Source organism: Hemitrygon akajei, chromosome 24 (assembly GCF_048418815.1).
Source record: "Hemitrygon akajei chromosome 24, sHemAka1.3, whole genome shotgun sequence".
NCBI classification, from domain to species: Eukaryota; Metazoa; Chordata; class Chondrichthyes; order Myliobatiformes; family Dasyatidae; genus Hemitrygon; species Hemitrygon akajei.
Genome location: NC_133147.1, coordinates 144,471 through 171,057, shown reverse-complemented (window position 1 = coordinate 171,057; position 26,587 = coordinate 144,471). Strand labels below are relative to the sequence as shown.

At 41.9% G+C, this 26,587-nt stretch overlaps 1 protein-coding gene across 1 annotated transcript in view; it reads right to left on the bottom strand.

The window, feature by feature from the left end:
- Positions 1-16,629: 16,629 nt before the first annotated feature.
- The window catches only part of LOC140715535 (uncharacterized), a 105,957-nt gene continuing 95,999 nt past the window's right edge, over positions 16,630-26,587 (bottom strand). The window contains exon 5 of the mRNA XM_073027888.1: positions 16,630-21,119. Coding sequence (XP_072883989.1) covers positions 19,809-21,119 — 1,311 coding nt within the window. The 3' untranslated portion in view covers positions 16,630-19,808. The remainder of the gene's footprint in view (positions 21,120-26,587) is intronic.

The following is a 26,587-nucleotide window of genomic DNA, read 5'->3' as shown; positions in this document are numbered from 1 at the left end:
GACTCTACTCATTGGAGTTCCAAAGAATGAGAGGCGATCTTATTGAAACATATAAGATTGTGAAGGGGCTTGATCGGGTGGATGCGGGGAGAATGTTCTCAATGATGGGTGAAACTAGGACTAGGGGGCATAATCTTAAAATAAGGGGATGCCGTTCCAGGACTGAGATGCGGAGAAATTTCTTCACTCAGAGGGTAGTGGGGCCGTGGAATTTACTGCCCCAGAGAGCTGTGGAAGCTACTACACTCAATAAATTCAAAACGGAGAAAGACATTTTCCTGGATAAAAATGGCATTGGGGGATACGGTGAGCGAGCAGGTAAGTGGACATGAGGCTAGGTTTAGATCAGCCATGTGATCTCCTGGACCAGTTTTCAATAGCCTGGATGGGTCGGAGAGGAATTTTCCAGATTTTTTTCTCCTCAATTGGCAACTCAGTTTTTTTTCCCCCGGGTGATCACATGGGTTTGGGCGGGATGAATAATAAAATAAAATGGATGGCATGGTGCCCTGTTGGTTGGCACTGTTGCCTTGTGGGATTCAGTGAAAACTAGAGTTAAGATTGGATCAGCCATGATCTTGTTGAATGGCAGAGCAGGCTTGAGGGGCCGATTGGCCTACGCCTGCTCCTATCTCTTATGTTCTTGTGTTATGTTCTTATGACTAGTTATTTTGGGAATACTAATGAAAGTTACTATGGATGAGATTAAACAGAACATAAAAGGAGCAAAAATTGAGGCCAAATGTTTGAAAGTTACAAGAAATGGAAAAAGATGTGATAGTTTATTGGTTATGATTAACTTTGATGAAGAAAGATTGCTGACTAAAGTTTATTTAGGGTATATGTGTTATGAGGTCAGTGTGTATATATACACCACTGCCTTTAAGATGCTTTAAATGTCAGAAATTTGGGCATATTGTGGTGGTCTGCAGAGGGAAACAAAGATGTGGGAGATGTGCTGGGGAGTATGAATATGGGAAATGTGAGGTGGGTGCTAGGCTGAAATGCTGCAATTGTGGTGGGGAACACAGTGCAGCTTATTGATGGTGCATTAATAGCAAGAAGGCAGCTGAGATACAATATTTTACAGTAACTCAAGGGATTAGCTATGCAGAGGCAGTGAAAGGAATTGCTGAAAAGGAGAAGGCTATCAAGTGAACAAATATAGGGAATAATAAACCAGTGAACTGAGGGCTGTAATATGATAAATAAGGATACACCAATAATGAGTAGAAAGGACTTTATACTGTTTATGGTAGATGGAATTGTTCAGCAGAAACAGATGAGAGAAGTGAGAAAATTAAAATTATAGTCGAGTCTGCAGAAAAATATCTTGGTATTACAGAGCTTAGGTGGGAAGTAGTTAAAGAAATGTTGAATGGAGGATCAAACAGTTCACAGGCAGGGGAGGTGGGATCTTAATAGCAGTATACATTTTACAATGGAATACAAGGAGTCTTATTGCAAATGGTCACGAATTTAAGAAATATGTATCAGAACTTAAGGAAAAACATCAGATTTTATGTATACAGGAAACGTGGTTGAAACCACAATTAGACTTTGTTTTACAAGGATATACAGCTATTAGGAAGGATAGAAATGATGGCAATGGTGGAGTAGCAATATTTATAATCAGTGGGATGAGGTATAATATATCAACATAGGGCAGAAATATGAATCAATAACAATCAAAATTTGGATAGGCAGAGAAAGCTTGGTAATAATAAATTGTTATCTTCCATGTACTTGTAGAAGATTAAGCAGAGATACATTAAACACAGTGGGTGGTGGGATGAAAGGAAAAATAATATGGTGTGGGGATTTCAATGGACACAGTACACTATAGGGATGTAAAAATACTGATAAAAATGGATTAGTGATAGAAGAATTTATAGATGATGAAAAACTGGTATGTATAAATAATGGATAAGGTACAAGATATAACATTTCCCAGAACACAGAATCCGCAATGGACTTAACATTTGTAAGTAGAGAATTGGCAGGCATCAGTACTTGTAACATATTAAAACAAACTAGTGGGAAGTGATCACTATCCCATACTCACAAGGATTCAGATTAAACTGGAACAAAATAAAGGACCTAGAGTGTCAAGGTGGAAACTAAATAAGGCAGATTGGGAGATTTCAAAGAAGTGAAGCAAGATGCATAAAGATTTTAGATGAAAATATATTGGATATAGAAGAAATGAATGATAAACTAGTCACAGCAATTATAAATTTGGCAGAAGAAACAATTCTGAAAAGTAAGAGGAAAGAGGAAGTGTTCCATGGTGGAATTGTGAATGTAGTAGAAGTATAAAAGTAAGAAGTAAAGCATTTAAAGTGTTAAAGACAACATTCGGTAGAAACATTAATACAATATAAAAGAGCACAAGCAGTAGGTACTGGAGACAATATTGTAACAAAATTGGAAAAGAAACTCAACTGACTGAACTATGGGGCATGATTAGGAAAATGAATGGTACAAGAAGTAGCAAAGAGATTCTTGTGCTTAAAGTAAGGACAAAATGGCAATTAACAATGTAGAAAAAGCAGAAATATTGGCAAAAATGTTTGTTAACATACATAGCTCAGAAAATTTGACAGTTGAGGCTAGATGGCAAAGGGAGGAGAGCTTAAGCAAAATCTGGGAATTACGGACAAAAGAGCAAAATCAGAAGTGCTGGATACACCTATTAGTATAATAGAAATAGAAAGAGCCGTTATGAATGCGTGGCCAACTTCTCCTGGGAAGGACCAAGTATGGAGTATAATGCTGAAGCACTTATTGGGAAGTGTGCTTCTAGTTCTACAGAGACTGTTTAATGATATCTGGGCAATAGGTAAAATACCATCTGCATGGAAACATTCTGTTATTGTTCCAATACTAAAACCTGGTAAAGACACATCAGACCCAACAAACTGTAGACCAATTGCATTAACTTCACAGCTAGATAAACTTATGGAATAAATAATAACTGATAGGCTTACATACTTTCTAGAAAAAAAGCCTTGTTTCTCCCTACCCAAGTGGTTTTTGTAAAGGAAGAACTACAGTAGATTCAATACTTGGCTTGGAATCTGAAATTAGGAAGGCTCAGACAAATAAAGAAATGGTCCTGGCGGTATTCTTTGACATAGAAAAGGCGTATGATATGCTCTGGAAAGAGGGAGTGTTAATTAAATTGAAAGAATTGGGGGTGGAAGGAAAATTATATAACTGGGTTCTAGACTTTCTTTTTGATCAAACAATTCAAGTCAAGGTGGAAGAAGAGTACTCCAGAGCATATTTGGTTGAAAACGGAACACCACAAGGTAGTGTCTGCAGTCCATTACTGTTTACCATAATGATAAATGACATATTTGAGCAAGTCGAACATAGTGTGGGGAAATCCTTATATGCAGATAATGGGGCTTTATGGGTGAGGGGGAGAAATCTAATTTATATACAAAGGAAAATGCAAAATGCAATTAATAGTGGAGGAGTGGGCAAATAAATAGGGTTTCAAATTGTCTGTAAGTAAGTTGCAAGTGATATGTTTCTCAAGAAATCATAAACCAGTTTCCATAAAATTACATGAACAAAAATTAGAGCAGGTAAAGGTAATTCGGTTCCTCGGTTTGTTATTTGATGAGAAACTTACATGAGAAAATCACAAACAAATGTAAAAAAAACAACTTATTGAGGTGTCTTACTGGACAGGATTGGGGTGCGAGTAGGTTATCGCTATTAAGTATTTATCAGGCTCTAATGAAGGATTATAGATGTGTAGCATACATGTCAGCTGCAGAAAGTAATTTTAAAATGCTGGATGTTTAGCAAGCTCAGGCCCTCAGGATATGTAGTAGTGCATTCAGAACATCACCTGTATCAGCTCTTCAAGTCAAAACGGGAAATGCCATTAAGACTTAGAAGAATAAAGCTAATGCTACATTACTGGGTTAACATCACGGGGTATAACTATTCACATCCAGTTAAAGCTATACTAAGACTGCTGGGAACATAATAATTCAAATTATAATAGCTTTGGATGGATCGGGGATGCAGTAGCACAAAAATATGGTCTATATGAGATGGAATATCACCCAACAGTTCCATTATCTGATGTTTCTCTGTGGCTCTTTACAATAGTTAGTGGATATAAACCTGCAAAAACTTTTTTTAAAAGTCTAACTGTGCAATCAAATTGATAGTACAAGAATATATAGACCTGCATTTTAGAAACAATAGTAATATTTACAGATGGATCAAAAGACCCTAGCTTTGGCCACACAGGTATTGCAGACTACATTCCTCAGTGCAAAACTAGCATTAGGAAAAGAACATCAAACCATTTATCTGTGTATGCAACAGAATTAATGGCAATATTGAGTGCATTATCTTGGATAGAAGAAAATAATGTCAAAAAGGCTGTAATTTGTTCAGACAGTTTGTCTGCATTAATCTCCATCAAATCAAGAAAATCAAAGTAGACAGTATATTTTGGAGATTCTATGCAAGTTGTATATACTGACTGAAAATGGGGTAGAAGTAAGCTTCCTTTGGGTTCCTGCTCATTGTGGTGTGGAGGGTAATGAAAAAGTGGACATTATAGCTAAACAGTCACTCAAATCGTCTATAATAGAGGTCCAGATCCCTCTAAGCAAAGCAGAAGTCAAAAGTATTATAAAAACACGTATTGAGGAGACATGGCAGAAGCACTGGGATGAGTGAAATGGGAAGATGACTGTACAAAATACAAAGGCAAGTCAGATACCAAAGAATATCAGGTGGGCATAGAAAGATAAAAGTGATCATCAATCCTTTCAGAATTGGTCACACAAGTCTTAATTACACATTACATAAAATAGGGAAACGTCCAACTGGGTTTTGAGTACTGTAATCAACCAGAAACAGTTTAACATGTATTGATAAAATGTAAGAAATATGAAAGTGAAGATGATAGGAGCACTTAAGATAAACAAACTGCTGAGGGTATAGAAGACATTTTAAGTGGGAGTTCAAGTGAAATATGGACATATATCATGAAGTATCTGAAAGACTCTGGTTTATTATATAGAATTTAGGGAATGCAATTATTTTCATTCCTCCTGTTTATCAAACGATCCACACTCCAGTTTAGTAGGTGGCGGTAATGCACCTTAAAGCTGGTTTGCCAACTGCCATAAAACAACACAAGAAGATGAAGAAGCTTCTTTTGCTGGAACAATAAATCCTGAAGATGGCAGTAATGCAACAGTGGATGCCAATTACCGTAAACAAAGAAGCTGCTTTTGCTGGCCAGAGTTAAAGGTGAGAAACATCTTCAAGGAAGAAGTAGGGTTGTTGTGGAACAGAACGGAACTGCTGAGTGGTTGAGCAAGATGTCGGCTTCATTGGAGCGCCGGTTGGAAGAACTGCTGAGTCGGTCGTGGGTCGGAGATGAACTAGATGGTGGAAGTGAGTTAGAGATGGAGGGCAGCGGTAAAGAGGAATAGTGGAAAGAGTAAGAAAAGAAAACGGGTATCAGATGTCGAACTGAGGAATCAGGATGATCAAAAAAGGACAGCAAAACAATGGAAAAATGAGATTAAAGCGATTATAAAATTAAGGAAGAATTAAGTCTTTTGGTGATTGGAACCAGATTCGTTTGAAGAAGATAATCAACAAACTTATCAGCGAGGTTAAAAGAGCGAAGATTTTGCGAAATGGATCTATATTAGTGATTTGTCGGGATAGTGCTCGGCAAGGCAAAGTGATAAGATTGAATAAAACAGACGGCAAAAAAGTACAATGCTCAATACCCAACAATAGAAAATGGACTAAAGGAGTTATTTCGGGGATACCAACGAAAGTTACTATGGATGAGATTAAACAGAACATAAAAGGAGCAAATATTATTGAGACCAAACGTTTGAAAGTTAAAAGAAACAGGAAAAAGTGTGATAGTTTATCGGTTATGATTAACTTTGATGAAGAAAAATTGCCGACTAAAGTTTATCTAAGGTTATGAGGTCAGAATATATATTCCACGCCTTTAAGATGCTTTAAATGTCAGAGATTCGGGCATATTGCAGGAGATGCGCTGGAGAACATGAATACGGAAAATGTGAGGCGGGTGCTTGGCTGAAGTGCTGCAATTGTGGCGAGGGAACATAGCGCGGCTTATCGAGGGTGCATTAATAGCAAGAAGGCAGCTGAGATACAATATGTAAAAGTAACTCAAGGGATCAGTTACGCGGAGGCAGTGAAAGGATTTGCCGAAAAAGAGAAGGCTATCAAGCAAACAAGTACAGGGAATAATAAACCGGTGAATTGTGAGGGCTGTAAGATATAAATAAGGATACACTTGTAATGAGTAGAAAGGATTTCGAACTGTTTTTGGTAGATGCAATTAATTGTTCAGCGCAAACAAAAGAACCGAAAAAATTAAAATTATAGCCAAGTCTGCCGAAAAAAATATCATGACATTACAGGACTTGGGTGGGAAGTAGTCGAAGAAACGGCAGAGGAGTCGGGATATTAATGGCAGTATATATTATACAATGGAATGCAAGGTATTATCGCAAATGGTCAAGAATTTAAGAAATGTGTATCAGAACTTAAGGAAAACCTCAGTTTTATGTATACAAGAAACGTGGTTGAAACTCAGGGCAACTGTGCAAAACTCCAACAACAAATAGAAGTACTCAATAAGAACAGCTGTGAGTTGGAAAAGAGATTGGAAAATGGAGGAACTTATTACAAAGTTACAAAACGAAAAGGAATTGTTGCAAAGTGAATTATCTACACAGATTATAAAATGAAAATGTGGAAACAATTGAACTTCGCGCTCTCAGTAAACAACTACAGGCTATGATTCAAGAAAAGGAAAACTTAGAAAAGGCATACTAGAAAAACGGCAATTATTAAAAGTTAAGCATGCGGTAATTTGTATTAAACAAGATTTCAGTCTTACACATGATGCAGATGTAATCAATGTAATTAAGAATGCAATTACTTGGAAACCATGTGACAAAATTAGAGAAGAAAAGCAGTGTGTGACACTGTTAGCTAATGAGATTAATTAATACGCCTAGATACATATAAACTGCCGGAAATAGGAGAAGCAGCTTCTTTTGCTAGCCCTACAGGTAGAAATGGGAGTAATGCCATTGGAACTAAGAAGGATACAATTGATGGCAAACTACTGGGCTAATTTGCAGGGGCACAATGATTCTGAGCCTGCTAAAGGAGAGTTGCAGGAGTCCTGGGAAAATGGGATAACTTTAGTTGGATAGGGAATGATATTGCTAAAGAACGTGGAGTGTTTGATCTACTGAAGTCCTTCAGTAGTTTATCCGGTTGTAGCTCCATGGAAGCTTGTATGGCCTGACATAGACTGGCATTTGTTAGAGGTAAAAAAGAAACAAAAATATAAAACTGATTTGGTAAGTGCATTTAACTGTCATGTGATGGAAAAGTATAGTGATTATACGGATGGTACTAACGAACCTGAAACAGGAGTGACTGGGTTTGGGGTGGCTATACCAGCAAAAGAAATTGGAATCAGCAGAACATTTAATAAGTTAGGGGTGTATACAGTGGAGATGCTGGCAGTGTTGGTTGTGTTGCGACGGGTGGAAAAAAACTAGACTAGTCAAAATGTTGATGTGCTCAGATTCATCCTCAGTTCTAGCAAGTTTAAGGTCTTTTCACTCAAACAGCCGGCAAGATTTACTTTATGACGTCCTTCAGTCAGTCACAAAAATTGCAAATCAGGGAGGTCAGGCAAAATTTCTATGGGTTCCAGCACATGTAGGGGTGAAGGTGAATGAGAGGGTGGATGAGTTGGCAAAGAGGGTGTTAAAGAAAGAAAATATAGATATGCACATTAGTATCAGTAAAGCAGAGATTAAATATGTAATCTGGGGGGGGGGGGGGATCAACAAAATGTGACAAAGATGGGACAGGGAGGAGAAAGGCAGGCGTTTATATCAAATACAAAAAAAGTGTTGCAGATACTAGGGTAGGTAGTGGACACAGAATAGAGGAAACTGTGGACTAGGTTAAGACTGGGGCACTGTGCACAAAACAAAACACCAAAAGTGATAGGGAAACACCAGACAGGATTGTGTGAGGAATGTCAGGAAGAGGAGTCAGTAGAACATGTTGTTCTGAGTTGCAGGAAGTATGGGATACAGAGACAATGAGAATTAATCTAAGGGAATTGGGGGTGCAAAAATTCACATTAAAAGGGTTGCTGGGCATGGGTGATAGAACACAGGTGTTAGGGTATTTTTAGCTTGAGGAGTACAGGGTTTTTTATAGGATATGACAGATAAACAGGAATAGGGTACTAGGATGACCAAAGATGTGAGGTGTGTTTGTGTGCGCGTGTACGCACACTGGAGCAAAAGGTGGTGGTAATGCACCATTAATTTGGGTGCCAACTGCTGTAAAATGAGAGAGAGCTTATTTTGCTGGACTGTTCCCTTCACATTCCTCCTGAAGCCTTTGCCTGCAACCTTGCCTGTATCGCTGTCAAGTTCTACTGCCGGAGCAAGACCGGAGTCTTGCTGTGTCTAGATAAGGAACTGTCTATCATTGTTTGGAACTGTCTGTGTCCACGCCTTCGCTAGGTAGGTCTGGCCATTTGCCACTACCTTGTGTTGGGAACTGTCTCTGTGTTCTGTGTATGAGTTCCGGCCCTATGTCCTACTCCCTAGGAGGGCTCCTGACTCTGTAGAGCTCCCCCCAAGTTCTTGTTCCTAAGGAGGGGTCCTGGCTATGTGTTCCATGTCCCTGTGTTCCTGTCTCTCTCAAGACCAAGGCTCCATGTTCAGGTGTCCCAAGATCGAGTCAAGGCTTTGGGTTTTTGTCCTGTCCATGTGCCTCTTCCTGTGCAGGAGTTCCACGTCTAGTCCGGCAGCCAAGCCTCGAAGAACCCAAGCCAAGCTATGTCCAGTCCTGTAGCCACGTCGTGTCCTCACCTAGTTCTGGGGTCCAAGCCCGAGTCAAGACCCAGGTTCTGGGTCCTTGTCCAGTCTCTGGCTTGGAGTCCAAGCCCAGGCTCCTAGTTCCTTGTCCTGGTCCCGCTTTCCTAGCAAAAGGCCTAGCCCAAGTCTGTGTTCCTGTCCCAGCTCCTAGTCTGTGTCCTGTCCCGTCTTAACTCCAGTCCAGTTCCTAGTACTTCAGTGTATGTGTCTTGCATTTGGGTCTGCTCCCAGCACCCCTGTTATGACAGGTATATTCCTATGCCATGCACAATGGTATTCTGGGTGTATCCCTCTGTCAGGTAGCGGTAACTACCTTCGCCAATAATGTAGTTAACTACCTCATTGTGATGTTACATCATCAGGCACCTCACAATGAGAGGCATAGATCCAGTTCAGTCAGTCAGACAGGATGTCCTCCACATAAAGTATTAGAGTCGGGCCCTAGGGAAATTCCTTCCCATATGCAGTGTGTGTGTGCATGCCCTGAACTCCTGGTGGAGTCATTGGGCCACTGTTATGACAAGCTTTTTGCACTGATCTTTTTGGTGATTGCTCATCATACGGTGTGTGTCTTGGGCATCTGAAACCTGGCAGAACCCATCCCTCTGCAAATCACGCAATTTGCATGATAAAACACTGATTGCATCAAAACTATTTTCCAAGGAATCTCGAACTCAAAATCAATATGTCAAAGGTCTTGGGCAACAAATTTTGTTCTATAAAATAAATCAGTCTTGTTAGTAAAACAACTTTTAAAATTGTTCTCAAAAATATTTGAACCTTTCAAATTCCCAATGTAATTATCTACAAATGAGCAATTTCCCCCAATTGCCCATTTCCCTCAGAAATGTGGGCATATCATATCTGGAATATGATAGGATGCAAAACTGGGCTGAGAAGTAGCAGATGTTCAACCCAGATAAGTGTGAAGTGGTTCATTTTGGTAGGTCAAATATGATGGCAAAATATAGTATTAATGGTAAGACCCTTGGAAATGTGGAGGATCAGAGGGATCTTGGGGTTCAAGTCCATAGGGGACACAAAGCAGCTATGCAAGTTGACTCTGGTTAAGAAGGTGTATGGTGTATTGGCATTCATCAATCATGGAATTGAAATTAGGAGCCAAGAGGTAATGTTGCAGCTATATAGGACCCTGGTCAGACCCAACTTGGAATACTGTGCTCAGTTCTGACTGCCTCACCACAGGAAGGATGTGGAAGCCATAGAAAAGGTGTAGAGGAGATTTACAAGGATGTTGTCTGGATTGGGGAGCATGCCTTATGAGAATAGGTTGAGTGAACTCGGCCTTTTCGCCTTGGAGCGACGGAGGATGACAGGTGACCCGATAGAGGTGAATAAGGTGATGAGAGGCATTAGTCGTTGGATAGTCAGAGGCTTTTTCCCAGGGCTGAAATGGTTGCCACAAGAGGACACAGGTTTAAGGTGCTGGGGAGTAGATACAGAGGAGATGTCAGGGGTAAGTGTTTTTTTAAACTCAGAGTAGTGAGTGCGTGGAATGGGCTGCTGACAACGGTGGTGGAGGCGGATATGATGGGGTTTTCTAAGAGACTTTTGGATAGATACATGGAGCTTAGGAAAATAGAGGGCTATAGGTAAGCCTAGTCATTTCCAAGGTAGGGACATGTTTGGCACAACTTTGTAGGCTGAAGGGTCTGAACTGTGCTATATGAATATATTTTTTTTCATTAGTGGTATTGTTTTGCTTATTTTACTAAAACACTTTTGAATATAGTACCACCAGACTCCAACGGATTCTTCTTTCTCTGTTGGTCAAACACCCAGTTACAGGGTACGTAACAGTGTTGTGCAATGAACTGGATTTGATCAGGGACCTCGATGTAAAGGAACCATTAGGAGGTAGTGACCATAATATGATATGTTTTAACCTACAATTTGAGAAGGGAAAATCGGATGTGTCAGTATTACAGTTGAACAAAGGGAACTATGGAGCTATGAGGGAGGAGCTGGCCAAAGTTCAATGGAACAATACCCTAGCAGGGAAGGCAGTGGAACAACAATGGCAGGTATTTCTAGGAATAATGCAGAAGGTGCAGGATCGGTTCATTCCAAAGAGGAAGAAAGATCCTAAGGGGAGTAAGGGGTGGCTGTGGCTGACGAGGGAAGTAAAGGGCAGTACAAAAATAAAAGAGAAGTATAACATAGCAAAGATGAGTGGGAAACTAGAGGACTGGGAAGCTTTTAAAGAGCAACAGAAGATAACAAAAAAGGCAATATACCAAGTAAGAGGTACAAAGGTAAACTAGCCAAGAATATAAAGCTTCTTTAGGTATGTGAATAGCAAAAAAAAGTTAAGACCAAAATTGGGCCACTGAAGACAGAAACGGCTGAATTTATTATGGGGAACAAGGAAATGGCAGATGAGTTGAACAGGTACTTTGGATCTGTCTTCACTAGGGAAGACACAAACAATCTCCCAGATGTAATAGTGGCCAAAGGAACTAGGGTAAAGGATGAACTGAGGGAAATTTATATTAGGCAAGAAACGATGTTGGATAGACTGTTGAGTCTGAATAGATAATGGACGCAGAAGTAGACCATTCGTCCCTTTGAGCCTGCACCACCATTCTGAGATCATGGCTGATCATCTACTATCAATACCTGGTTCCTGCCTTGTCCCCATATCCCTTGATTCCCCTATCCATAAGATACCTATCTAGCTCCTCCTTGAAAGCATCCAGAGAATTGGTCTCCACTGCCTTCTGAGGCAGTGCATTCCACACCCCCACAGCTCTCTGGGAGAAGAAGTTTTTCCTTAACTCTGTCCTAAATGACCTACCCCTTATTCTCAAACCATGCCCTGTGGTACTGGGCTCTCCCAGCATCTGGAACATATTTCCTGCCTCTATCTTGTCCAATCCCTTAATAATCTTGTATGTTTCAATCAGATCTCCACTCAGTCTCCTTAATTCCAGCGTGTACAAGCCCAATCTCTCTAACCTCTGCGTAAGACAGTCCGGACATCCCAGGAATTAACCTCGTGAATCTACGCTGCACTTCCTCTACAGCCAGGATGTCCTTCCTTAACCCTGGAGACCAAAACTGCACACAATACTCCAGGTGTGGTCTCACCAGGGCCCTGTACAAATGCAAAAGGATTTCCTTGCTCTTGTACTCAATTCCCTTTGTAATAAAGGCCAACGTTCCATTAGCCTTCTTCACTGCCTGCTGCACTTGCTCATTCACCTTCAGTGACTGATGAACAAGGACTCCTAGATCTTTGTATTTCTCCCTTCAGATAATAATCTGCCTTCCTGTTCTTACTCCCAAAGTGGATAACCTCTCACTTATTCACATTAAACGCCATCTGCCAAGTATCTGCCCACTCACCCAGCCTATCCAAGTCACCCTGAATTCTCCTAACATCCTCATCACATGTCACACTGCCACCCAGCTTAGTATCATCAGCAAGCTTGCTGATGTTATTCTCAATGCCTTCATCTAAATCGTTGATATAAATCATAAACAGTTGTGGTCCCAATACCGAGCCCTGTGGCACCACACTCGTCTCCACCTGCCATTCTGAGAAACACCCATTCACCGCTACCCTTTGCTTTCTATCTGCCAACCAGTTTTCTATCCATGTCAATATCTTCTCCCCCAATGCCATGAGCTCTGATTTTACCCACCAATCTCCTGTGTGGGACCTTATCAAATGCCTTCTGAAAATCAAGGTACACTACATCCACTGGATCTCCCTTGTCTAACTTCCTGGTTACATCCTCGAAAAACTCCAATAGATTAGTCAAGCATGATTTGCCCTTGGTAAATCCATGCTGGCTCGGCCCAATCCTATCACTGCTATCTAGATATGCCACTATTTCATCTTTAATAATGGACTCTAGCATCTTCCCCACTACTGATGTTAGGATGACAGGATGATAGTTCTGTTTTCTCCCTCCCTCCTTTCTTAAAGTGGGATAACATTAGCCATTCTTCAATCCTTAGGAACTGATCCTGAATCTAAGGAACATCGGAAAATGATTACCAATGCATCCGCAATTTCCAGGGCCACCTCCTTTAGTACCCTAGGATGCAGACCATCTGGACCTGGGGATTTGTTAGCCTTCAGTCCCATCAGTCTACTCATCACCGTTTCCTTCCGAATGTCAATCTGTTTCATTTCCTCTGTTACCCTATGTCCTTGGCCCATCCATACATCTGGGAGATTGCTTGTTTTCCCTAGTGAAGACAGATCTAAAGTACTTATTAAATTCTTCTGCCATTTTCTGTTTCCCATAACAATTTCACCCAAATCATTCTTCAAGGGCCCAACATTGTTCTTAACTATCTTCTTTCTCTTCACATACCAAAAAAAACCTTTTGCTATTTTCCTTTATATTCCTGGCTAGTTTGCATTCGTACCTCATTTTTTCTCCCCGTATTGCCTTTTTAGTTAAGTTCTGTTGTTCCTTAAATTTCCCAATCATTTGTCTTCCCACTCACCTTAGCTCTGTCATACTACTTTTTTTTTTAATGCTATGCAATCTGACTTCCTTTGTCAACCACTGTGGCCCCTTCTCTTCCCCCCCCCCCCCTTTGAATCCTTCTCTGGGAGATGAACTGATTTTGCACCTTGTGCATTATTCCCAAGAATACCTGCCATTGCTGTTCCACTGTCTTTTCTGCTAGGATATCCATCCATTTAACTTTGGCCAGTTCCTCCCTCATGGCTCCATAGTCTCCTTTATTCAACTGCAACACTGACACCTCTGATCTGCCCTTATCCTTCTCAAATTGCAGATAAAAACTTATCATATTATGGTCACTACCTCCTAATGGCTCCTTTACTTCAAGATCGCTTATCAAATCCCGAAGGCTGATAAGTCCCCGGGACCTGATGGTCTGCATCCCAAGGTACTTAAAGAGGTGGCTCTAGAAATCGTGGACGCATTGGTAATCATTTTCCAATGTTCTATAGATTCAGGAACAGTTCCTGCTGATTGGAGGGTGGCTAATGTTGTCCCACTTTTCAAGAAAGGAGGGAGAAAAAACAGGAATTATAGACCAGTTAGCCTGATGTCAGTGGTGGGAAAGATGCTGGAGTCAATTATAAAAGAGGAAATTACAACACATTTGGATAGCAGTAGAAGGATCAGTCCGAGTCAGCATGGATTTATGAAGGGAAAATCATGCTTGACTAATCTTCTGGAGTTTTTTGAGGATGTAACTGTGAAAATGGACAAGGGAGAGCCAGTGGATGTAGTGTACCTGGACTTCCAGAAAGCTTTTGATAAAGTCCCACATAGGAGATTAGTGGGCAAAATTAGGGCACATGGTGTTGGGGGCAGAATACTGACATGGATTGAAAATTGGCTGGCTGACAGGAAACAGTAGTGATTAACGGGTCCCTTTCAGAATGGCAGGCTGTGACCAGTGGGGTACCGCAAGGTTCAGTGGTGGGACCACAGCTGTTTACAATATACATTAATGATTTAGATGAAGGGATTAAAAGTAACATTAGCAAATTTGCTGATGACACAAAGCTGGGTGCCAGTGTGAAATGTCAGGAGGATGTTATGAGAATGCAGGGTGACTTGGACAGGTTGGGTGAGTGGGCAGATGCATGGCAGATGCAGTCTAATGTGGATAAATGTGAGGTTATCCACTTTGGTGGCAAGAACAGGAAGGCAGATTATTATCTAAATGGAGTCAAGTTAGGAAAAGGGGAAGTACAATGAGATCTAGGTGTTCTTGTACATCAGTCAATGAAAGCAAGCATGCAGGTACAGCAGGCAGTGAAGAAAGCTAATGGTATGCTGGCCTTTATAACAAGAGGAATTGAGTAAAGGTCCTTCTGCAGCTGTACAGGGCCCTGGTGAGACCCCACCTGAGTATTGTGTACAGTTTTGGTCTCCAAATTTGAGGAAGGACATTCTTGCTATCGAGGGAGTGCAGTATAGGTTCACAAGGTTAATTCCCGGAATGGCGGGACTGTCATATGTTGAAAGATTGGAGCGACTGGGCTTGTATACATTGGAATTTAGAAGGATGAGAGGGGATCTGATTGAAACATATAAGATTATTAAGGGATTGGACACACTGGAGGCAGGAAGCATGTTCCCACTGATGGGTGAGTCCAGAACTAGAGGCCACAGTTTAAGAATAAGGGGTAGGCCATTTAGAACAGATGCGGAAAAACTTTTTCACCCAGAGAGTGGTGGATATGTGGAATGCTCTGCCCCAGAAGGCAGTGGACGCCAAGTCTCTGGATGCATTCGAGAGTTAGATAGAGCTCTTACAGATAGCGGGGTCAAGGGATATGGGGAGAGGGTAGGAACGGGGTACTGATTGTGTATGATCAGCCATGATCACAGTGAATGGCAGTGCTGGCTAGAAGGCCCGAATGGCCTACTCCTGCACCTACTGTCTATTGTCTATTAACAACCTGCTGCATTTGTGTTCTGTCTGTGGATGGTGTTTCAAGGGGTGTATGGATTAACATTAGATTGCAATCATTTAGAGCCAGAACTCTCAAATAGATGGTTAAGAACATTAGTGTCTCATAGCAGCGACAAATCTGGAAAGATGTTAGAACTGTTTGATCTTCGTGACCCTACACATACTGAGGCATGGATACTTGGGGAAAATGATTAGACCATAAAATATAGGAGCAAAAGCAGGCCATTCAGCCCATCAAGTCTGTTCTGCCATTCAATCATGGGCTGATCCAATTCTTCCAGTCATCCCCACTCCTCTGTCTTCACCCCATACCCTTTGATGCCATGTCCAATCAAGAACTTGTCAATCTCTGCCTTAAATACACCTAGTGAACTGGCCTCCACAGCTGCATGTGGCAACAAATTCCACAAATTCACCACTATTTGGCTCAAGAAATGTCTCCGCATCGCTGTTTTGAAAGGGCACCTCACTATCCTGAGGCTCATTTCAATCCATGTTCATTCTCTTTGCCTCTTTCAGATCCAAAAGCACATTATTCTCTCTGTGCAGCAAGTTGTCTCTGCAGCTTTTCTATATGATTTCAACACATTGTATGATTTCCAGTGTTACTTTTCTTTACATGTGGTGATTTCTCTTTCTGGATCAGGGAAAGACGCATCCTGCTCTGTCTTTATTTTTATTCTTGTTTTGTTCTATTTACATTTACTAACGTTCTATCAACCTACCAGTTTTCACTCCAGCATCCTGTAGGTTTAATTGGCCACGCTATTACCTTACCTGTTTCTTTAGTCTAATTTCCCGTTTTAACTATCAGAATTTTATGCGCCCAGATGTAGGGCCGACCTATAAGTGTCACTTACTTCATTAGTACATACATGGTTCCCTGAACCCTAGCTTCCTAGACGCTGGTCCGATCCTTTTCAGGTGTTCTGGCTCTTGCACCTTATCAGTCTGTTCCAGTCGGCACTCTGAAAGCGTCAGAACGCCAAGGAAACAATCTGACTCAATATCAATTGCAGTGCATAGGACGGCAGCAAAACAGAAACCTCAAGTCTGACTCCAGGAGGGAATGTCCAAAGGAGCAAGAAACTTACTTTATGCCAATTGCTACTCCCAGGGAATTTCCATATAGCAGTTCAGTCACGTGGAATTCCAAACCTCGCTACCGCACCTCGGCAAAACCTCAGAAATCTATTCTCTCTCTATTAAGTTTCACAAAACACAATACCAATTCAGTGAATCTTTATCAAGCGCCTTTATTCCTTGCAAGAGGAAGTTTACATTCACTCTCGTCAGAGATGGTAGGAGACATCCAATACAGTACACTGTTTACAAAGACAGCATCTGTCTGGCCTGCTGAGTTCTGCCAGCATTTTGTGTTCTTTATTTCCAGCATCTGCAGATTCACTCGTGTTTACTGTTTACAAAGCGTTCTTTTTGTACATAAAGAACAGGGCGAGTTCACCATTTCCGGCGAACTCAGTCCTTCCAATCATCAACCGACACATTCGTTGCAGTCTGTGATCGACTCATCTCCGCTACTTCGTTATTCTTGTACTGTACAATGTTCATTACAACGGTTGCTGAGTCACATTCCTTTGGTAAGCACATTCTTGTAGCTTCTTGATAGTTTAGTCAGATATATATTTTGCAACATCGAGGAAATCTGCAGATGCTGGAAATTCAAACAAAACACATTTTGTGTGTGATATTTTGCAACTTATTAGTTTAGCACTCTGGGACTATACAACCACAATTTGTCACTTCTGGGGTGCCAAATTAAGGATGAACTCAAAGTGGCAGCTGGATGGATACGATTAAATATTCCTGTTTCAGCTGCAGTTGAGAACCACAACTGCATCTAATGTCTGTACAGTCAGTAACAATGTTTTAATGTGATTACACTATCACTGCTTAAAACCGATTGTTGCCCATAGGCTATCCCCTTAAGTGGTAATGAGGTTGTCATGCTAGGCTAATAGTGCATTTAAAAAAAAAACTAGGTTTTCGACTCCCGGTACCAACTACCTTACTGGTAAATGTACATTCTCTGGTAAATAAAACTTAAGATCTCAGAGCTGGAGTGTTGTGCCAGAGGGGCATTAAAAGCGGTTGCATCCTTTATATCACGGAATCTTGGTTAACCCCTTCAAGTCCCGACTGCAGTGATTCAGATTAACGGGTTCACAATACACCACCAAGATAGGACCACTGAGACTTTTAAAGCCAAAGGTGGGGGGGGGGGGGGGGGGTTGCTTCATGATCAACTCCTCGTGGTGTACACATGAGTCGATGATGTCTCAAACCTATTCACCTGATCTGGCACACTTCGCTAAAAAGTTTTGTCCATTTTATCTGCCACGGGAGATTTCAGCGATCATTTTGGTAATGTGTACAATCCACCTCAGGCCAATGTCAAACAGGATTTAGACAAACTGAGCGATGTGATCAACAGGCATGAAACAACACATCCTGATGTCTCCCCCTTCATTTTGGGAAATTTTAACCAGGCCAGATTGAAAAAGAAATCATTATCTCCAACGAATCACTTGTAGTACCAGAGGAAACAACATACTGAACCACTTACAACACCAACAAGAATGCTTACGTGCTGTTCCACACCCTCACTATGGAAAGTCTGATCACCTGGCTGTACTTTCACTCCCTGATTAAAGGCAGAGAATGAAAGCTGCAGCACCATTAGTGACGACCAAGAAGGCATGGACAAAGGAAGCACAGGGGTGCTTTCTGGACTGCTTCAAATTGGTAGACTGTATTCAAGGTCTGAGTACGTTGCAGTTGTCACCATCTTCATTAAAACCTGTGTGGATGAGTGTTTCCAACAAAAACTTACTGTATATTACAAAACCAAAAGTCATGGATGAACGAGGAGGTTCGTTGTCTGCTGAGAGCTAGATCTGTGGCATTTAAGTCTGGTGACCCAAATCTGTACAAGAAAACCAAGTTTGACTTGCGGAGGGCTACTTCAAGAGCTAAGAAACAATTCAGAGCAAGGTTTGAGGCAACATCAGATGCAGAACAACTCTGGCAGGGTATGTAGGCCATTAGTTCCTACAATGCAAAGCCCAACATCATGAATGGCAGTAATACTTCATTACCAGATGAGCTCAACACCTTCTATGTCTGCTTTGAGAGAGAGAATACAACTATGGCTGTGAGGATCCCTGCTGGATACAGAGACCCTGTGATCTTTGTCTCAGAGGCATTCTTTCAGGAGGGTGAACCCTTACAGGCCCAGATGGAGCACCCGGCAAGGCTCTGAAACTTGTATCAACCAACTGGAGACTATTCAAAGATATTTTCAACCCCTCACTTCTACAGTCAGAAGGGGCAACAATTATACCAGTGCTCAAGAATAGTGTGAGCTGCCTTAATAACTATCATCCAGTAGCACTTACATATATGGTGATGAAATGCTTTGACAGGTTGGTCATGGCTAGAATCACCGGTCATGCCCTCTGCACCAGTTCCTCAGCCACTTATTCAACTACCAAATCATCTTATTATTCTTAATAATGCAACAGAAGCTCTCACAAGCAATATGTTAGCAGTCAAGATCAAACTTTTTTTCTGTCTATCAGCTTTTTTCTGTCAATTGCTACTCTGAGACTCGTTACCCCATCCCCTGTTGTTTCCCTGCTCATCATTGTCTGTTCTTACTCCTACCTCCGTGCAGTGAGCCAAACTCTGCCCTGTGCTGACCTGTCTCTGGTTTCTGACTCTGCTCCATTGAACATCCAAATTGTTTTTCATTCTGCTTTCATACTTTAGATGACAGTGGTGTATTCTATCAATCCAGCTAGAGGGCTATGTTGACTCTACTGTACACTGTGTATTATAGATTCACTAAACATCTAAGACAGAGTTTAAAATATAACCGATTTATTAGTCACAGATCCAGAATATTAAACTCGCATTAAAGGTGAACATCAGAAGAAACTCCTTCCATGCCCAGTGACCAGGGTGCAGAACTGGGTCTGATGAAAAGCAGCAATAATTGCAGAGTTCGATACCAACAGTCACTTTTGAACTTAACTCTGGATTCAGCAACTGTGATGGTTAAATATCCAACATGCATCTTATTTAAACTTTTTGCTAGTGTGAACTCGGTAGTTTCACAAAGTGGGATGAGTGAATGAATCCCTTCCTACATTCTGAACAGGTGAATGGTCTCTCCCCAGTGTAAACTCACTGGTGTAGCTTCAGTTCAAATGACTGAGTGAATCCTTTTTGACAAACAGGGCAGGTGAACAGCCTTTCCCCAGTATTAACTTACTAGTGTCTCTGTAGGTTGAATCCCTTCCCACAGTTTGAGCAGGTGAACAGACATTCCCCAGTGTGAATTCATTGATGTGTCTGTAGTTGAGATGACTGAGTAAATCCTTTCCCTCAGTCAAAGCTGGTAAATGGCCTCTCCCCAGAGTGCACTGACTGGTGTCTTTGTAGACTGGATGACTGAGTGAATCCCTTCCCACACATGGAACAGGTGAATGGCCGCTCCCCAGTGTGAACTCGCTTGTGTCTTTGTATGGTGGATAATTGTGTGAATCCCTTTCCACAGTCTGAGCAGGTGAAAGGCTTCTCCCCAGTGTGAATTCGCTGATGTACCTTCAGTTGAGATGACTGAGTGAATCCCTTCCCACAGTCTGAACACGTGAATGGCCTCTCCCCAGTGTGAACTGACTGGTGTGCCAGTAGTTGAGATGACTGAATAAATCCCTTCCCACAGTCTGGGCAGGTGAATGGCCTCTCCCCAGTGTGAACTCGTTGGTGTCTGTGTAGGTTGGATAACTGAGTGAATCCCTTCCCACATTGTGAACAGATAAATGGTCTCTCCCCAGTGTGAACTCGCTGGTGTGCCAACAGGTCAGATGAATGAATGAATCCTTTCCCACAGTCTGAGCAGATGAACGGCTTCTCACCAGTGTGAATTCGCTGATGTGCTTTCAGTAGAGATGACCAAGTGAATCCCTTTCCACAGTCTGAACAGGTAAAAGGCCTTTCCCCAGTGTGAACTCGCTGGTGTGTCTGTAGGCTGGACGAATGAGTGAATCCCTTCCCACAATCTGAGCAGGTGAATGGCCTCTCTCCAGTGTGAACTCTCTGGTGTCTCTGTAGGCTGGATGAGTGAGTAAATCCCTTCCCACATTCAGAGCAAGTGAATGGCCTCTCTCCAGTGTGAACCCGCTGGTGTGCCAGGAGGTCAGATGTCTGAGTGAATCCCTTCCTACAGTCTGAGCAGGTGAATGGTCTCTTCCCAGTGTGAGCTGACCGGTGTCTCTGTAGTTGGGATGACTGAGTGAATCCCTTCCCACATTCTGAGCAGGTGAATGGCTTCTCCCCAGTGTGAATTCGCTGATGTACCTTCAGTAGAAATGACCGAGTGAATCCCTTCCCACAGTCTGAACAGGTGAACAGAGTCTCGCCATTGTGAACTGACTGGTGAGCTAGTAGTTGAGATGACTGAGTGAATCCCTTCCCACAGTCTGAGCAGGTGAATGGCCTCTCCCCAGTGTGCACTCGTTGATGTACCTTCAGTTGGGACAACCGAGTGAATCCCTTCCCACAGTCTGAACAGGTGAATGGCCTCTCCCCAGTGTGAACTGACTGGTGCGCCAGTAGCTGGGATGAGTGAGTGAATCCCTTCCCACACACAGAACAGGTGAATGGCCTCTCCCCAGTGTGAACTTGTTGGTGTCTCTGTACTTTGGATGACTGAGTGAATCCCATCCCACAATCAGAACAGATGAAAGGCCTCTCCTCAGTGTGATCTTGCTGGTGTGTTTGCAGGTGGAATGAGTGAGTGAATCCTTTCTCACAGTTCTCTATCAATTCATCGTCAGACGTCAGATATAGTGAATCCCTCACACAATCAATGCAGTTGAAGAACTGATCTCCGGTGAACAAATGCTGGTGTGTTCTCAGCACCTCAGTTCCAGTGGATTTCTCTGAATTACAACAGAAAACTTCATTTCAGGGACACAGCCCGTTTCCGGCTGGGATGAGATACTTCCTCATCTCCAAGGATCAACAACTGATATATTGGTGTCACAAAGGAAATATCTGGTCACTCCTCAAGTATCTGGACAGAGGTAGCAAAACTGATGAGTGACCTCTGACATCACACTGTTACAGCAAGGTTCAATTCAAGTTGGGGGAAGAAGTCATCTTCTGAGCACAAATCAGGCATCTGGACTGACCATCAAATGCTCTGACAGTCTTCCTGTCTGTATCACAACAGACAACTTCAGCCTATCTTCAATCTGTGACTTGGCCCAATTTGACTCTCTCCATTAGTATTATACACTGTTTCCTCTTAGCTGCATGGGTGTGAGGCCACACAGTAACTGAAATGTTCCCGTGCACATAGGTTTTGTTGCCGTGAGCTGGATTTAAAAAAATATAATGTTAATTTAAATTGCTGCACAGTTTTCAGGCTGTGTAAAAAAAATTTCCTGCTCAGCCCAATAGTTGGTCCGTGCCACTCTGAAAAATATAGAGAAAACAGTGGTATTATTTTAAATTCTGGTCGTGTTCCACAGCGCTACAAAGAGCTCTTGATATTGCATGGCTGATCCTAGACACTAATTCCTCTGACCACTCCCCTACCCCCAGTGATTGATGGTGGGGAACTCACTAATGGCAATGTCAATGAATGTGAAGGGGAGGACAGAAGTCTTTCTCATTGGAATGTGGCACTTTTGTGCTTGAAATCTACAGGTTACTTGTTACCCAGGACAACTGTTTGATATGTTTATGTAACCATATAACTATATTACAATTACAGCACAGAAACAGGCCATCTCAGCCCTTCTAGTCCGTGCTGAACACTTACTCCCACCTAGTCCCACCGACCTGCACTCAGCCCATAACCCTCCATTCCTTTCCTGTCCACATACCTATCCAATTTTTTTTAAATGACAATATCGAACTTGCCTCTGCCACTTCTACTGGAAGGTCGTTCCACACGGCTACCACTCTCTGAGTAAAGAAGTTCCCCCTTGTGTTACCCCTAAACTTTTGCCCCTTAACTCTGTCCTCTTGTTTGAATGGAAAAAGCCTATCCACGTCAACTCTATCTATCCCCCTCATAATTTTAAATACCTCTAACAAGTTCCCCCTCAACCTTCTATGCTCCAAAGAATAAAGAACTAACTTGTTCAACCTTTCTCTGTAACTTAGGTGCTGAAACCCAGGTAACATTCTAGTAAATCTTCTCTGTACTCTCTCTATTTTGTTGACATCTTTCCTATAATTCAGTGACCAGAACTGTACACAATACTCCAAATTTGGCCTCACCAATGCCTTGTACAATTTTAACATTACATCCCAACTCCTATACTCAATGCTCTGATTTATAAAGGCCAGCATACCAAAAGCTTTCTTCACCACCCTATCCACATGAGATTCCACCTTCAGGGAACTATGCACCATTATTCCTAGATCACTCTGTTCTACTGCATTCCTCAATGTCCTACCATTTACCATGTATGTCCTATTTTGATTAGTCCTACCAAAATGTAGCACCTCACACTTATCAGCATGAAACTCCATCTGCCATCTTTCAGCCCACTCTTCTAACTGGCCTAAGCTTTGAAAACCTAATTCATTATCCACAACGCCACCTATTTTAGTATCATCTGCATACTTACTAATCCAATTTACCACCCCATCATCCAGATCATTAATGTATATGCCAAACAACATTGGACCCAGTACAGATCCCTGAGGCACACCGCTAGTCACCGGCCTCCAACCTGACAAACAGTTATCCACCACCACTACTCTCTGGCATCTCCCATCCAGCCACTGTTGAATCCATTTTACTACTTCAATATTAATACCTAACGATTGAACCTTCCTAATCAACCTTCTGTGTGGAACCTTGTCAATGGCCTTACTGAAGTCCATATAGACAACATCCACTGCTTTACCCTCGTCAACTTTCCTAGTAACCTCTTCAAAAAATTCAATAAGATTTGTCAAACATGACCTTCCACGCACCAGAGAGAATGGTACAAAATAATAACGGGGAACAAGGAGGTGGCAGATGAACTAAATGAGTACTTTGCATCAGTCTTCAATGTGGAAGACACTAGTAATGCACCAGATGTTGTAGTGTGGAAGGAAGAGAAATGAGTTCAGTTACTATTACAAGGGAGAAGGTGCTCAAAAAGCTATAAGACCCAAGGATGCATAAGTCACCCAGATCAGATGAACTTCACCCCAGTTTCTGAAAAAGGTAGCGTTAGAGATTGTGCATGCATTAGCAATTATATTTCAAAAATCATTGAACTCTGGCATGGTGCCAGAGGACTACAAAATTGCAAATGTCACTCCACTCTTTAAGAAAGGAGGAAGGCAGCAGAAGCGAAACTATAGACCAGTTAGCCTGACCTCAGTAGTTGGGAAGATGTTGAAGTCAATTGTTAAGGATGAGGTTATGGAATTCTTGGTGACACAGGACAAAATAGGAGAAAGTCAGCAGAGTTTCCTTAAAGGAAAATCTTGCCTGACAAACCAGTTGGAATTCTTTGAGATTACAAGTAAGAAAGATAAAGGGGATGCAGTGGATGTTGTATATTCTGACTTTCAGAAGGCCTTTGACAAGGTGCCAAACAAGAGGCTGCTTACCAAGAGCCCAAGGTATTACAGGAAATTTACTAACAAGGTTAGAGCACTGGCTGATTGGTAGGAGGCAGCGAGTGGGAATAAAAGGATCATTGTCTGGTTGGCTGCCAGTGAATAGTGGTGTTCCACAGGGGTAGGTGTTGAGACTGCTTTTTATGATGTATATCAATGATTTAGATGATGGAATAGATGGCTTTGTTGCCAAGTTTGCAGATGATATGAAAATTGGTGGGGGGGGAGGGGAGCTAGTGTTGAGGAAACAGGAAGGCTGCAGAAAGACTTAAGTCAGATTAAAAGAATGGGCAAGAATATGGCAAATAAAATACAATGCTGGAAAGTGCTTGGTCATGTACTTTGGTAGTAGAAATAAATGTGCAAACTATTTTCTAAACGGGGAGAAAATCCAAAAATCTGAGATACAAAGGGACTTGGAATTTCTTGTGCAGAACACCCTAAAGGTTAACTTGCAGGTTGAGTCAGTGGTGGGGAAAGCAAATCCAATGTAGCATTCATTTCAAGAGGTCTAGAATATAAGAGCAGGGATGTGACGCTGAGGCTTTATAAGGCACTGGTGAGACCTCACATTGAGTATTGTGAACAGTTTGGGCTCCTTATCTAAGAAAAGACATGCTGGCATTGGAGAAGGTCCAGAGGCAATTCATAAGGATGATTCCAGAAATGAAAGGGTTATCATAAGAGAAATGTTTGATGGCTCTGGGTCTGTACTCACTGGAATTTAGAAAAGAAGATTGAGGGTGGGATCTCAATGAAACCTTTTGAATGTTGAAAGCCCTAGACAGAGTAGATGTGAAAAGGATGTTTTCCCATGGTGGGAGCGTCTAGGACAAGAGGCCACAGTCTTGGGACAGAGGTGCATCTATTTAAAACTGAGATGCAGAGAAATTTATTTAGCCAGAGGGTGATGAATTTGTGGAATTTGTTACCACAGGCAGCTGTGAAGGCCAGGTTGTTGGGTGTCTTTAAGGCAGAGATTGAAATGTTCTTGATTGGACATGGCATCAAAGGTTATGGGGAAAAGGCCGGGGAATGGGGTTGATGAAGGTAAAAAGGGATTAGCCATGATTGAATGGCAGAACAGACCCGATGAGCCAATTGGCTTAATTCTGCTCTTGTGTCTTATGGTCTAAGACACTTTCTCATGAGTAGAAAGGTCCCAAACAAGAGGAGATAGAACAGAGTGATTTTCTTAAGAATTAAAGCTGATGGAAGGATTTTGTTCTTCTTTTCCATCCAGCACTAAGCGACATTTTCATCAACTGGAAGGTACTCTTCATCCGAGATGAACTCGGAACTATATTTTTGGATTAAGATAGTTGGAGCACGACAGCATCTGGGAGATTCATACGATCTGATTCCCTCCGTCTGCGATTCCAAAACATGCCCTGTGGACCAGTGGGGCAAATGATGAAAATGTCACCCATGGCTGCCTCTTTACCCAGAAACCCCATGCGATTCAGAGACCTGTGCACCACGGTCCCAACGAAGCGCATGCGCCACAGAAATGGCGGCAGTACATTCGCTCATCAGCAGAAAGCTCCCCGGGGCCCAGATACAAATCATGGGGCTGACGGAGGGAATAGATCAGTACTATCCGGTTTTGCGAGCCCACGGTGTGTCCGGGCTCACAGTAATTGTCCCTCTGTCGAGTTGCGAACGCGGGTACTGATGAAACGCCCACCTAGAGACCTACCTGTTACCGGTTCTCCCCAGCCTTTCGCCCATGGAACGCATGCGCGATGTTAGGAACGATCTGCGACCCTTACGCCTGCGCATTTGATCTAAGAAATATTTAACTTGGTTAGGACTTTATTCCTTGGAACGTAGAATATTGAGGGGAGATTTGATTGAGGTGTACATAATTATGAGGGATATAGATAGGGTAAATTGGGTGAGGCTACAGAGGTCATGGGTTAACGGTGAAAGGTGAAATGTTAACCCCCCACACACTTTCAGTTTCGATGAGTCTTAAAATTGGTCATTCTAGTAGTTGGTCAGATTGGCTGTTAGAACTCATCATATTTGTAGTATTGGTTTGTATAACTGCTTCGTATGGGTCCCTGCACAAAAAGGTGTTGATGGGAATGAGCAGAAGCTAAGAGGTTTACAGGGTTTAGAATTGGGGACTTATGGCAAGGTTTGTGGGATAATGGGCATAAGGGGAGACAGCTTTATAAAATACATAAAGCTGCTGAGGTTATGAGAGAAGGGTAAAACAAGAAGGGAAGGAATTATATTGACACGACCTAGAATTGGGCATACTATGCTTAATTATTCCTTATGTATTGTTGGAAAACATTATTCTGGATTGAGTAGGTTTGTCATCATTATGAAACAGTTGAGCATATACTGTTACAGTGTGAAGCATACTAGTTGGAAAAAATCAAATGCAGGCTTCATTACAATCGTTGGGGTTGATAGTTTTCTTTTTAAAACTTAATTAAGTGACAGGAGTGACGTTAATTTAATTTACAGTGTTGTCTTAAATTACTTTAGGACTTTGGGGTACAGTAATTTAA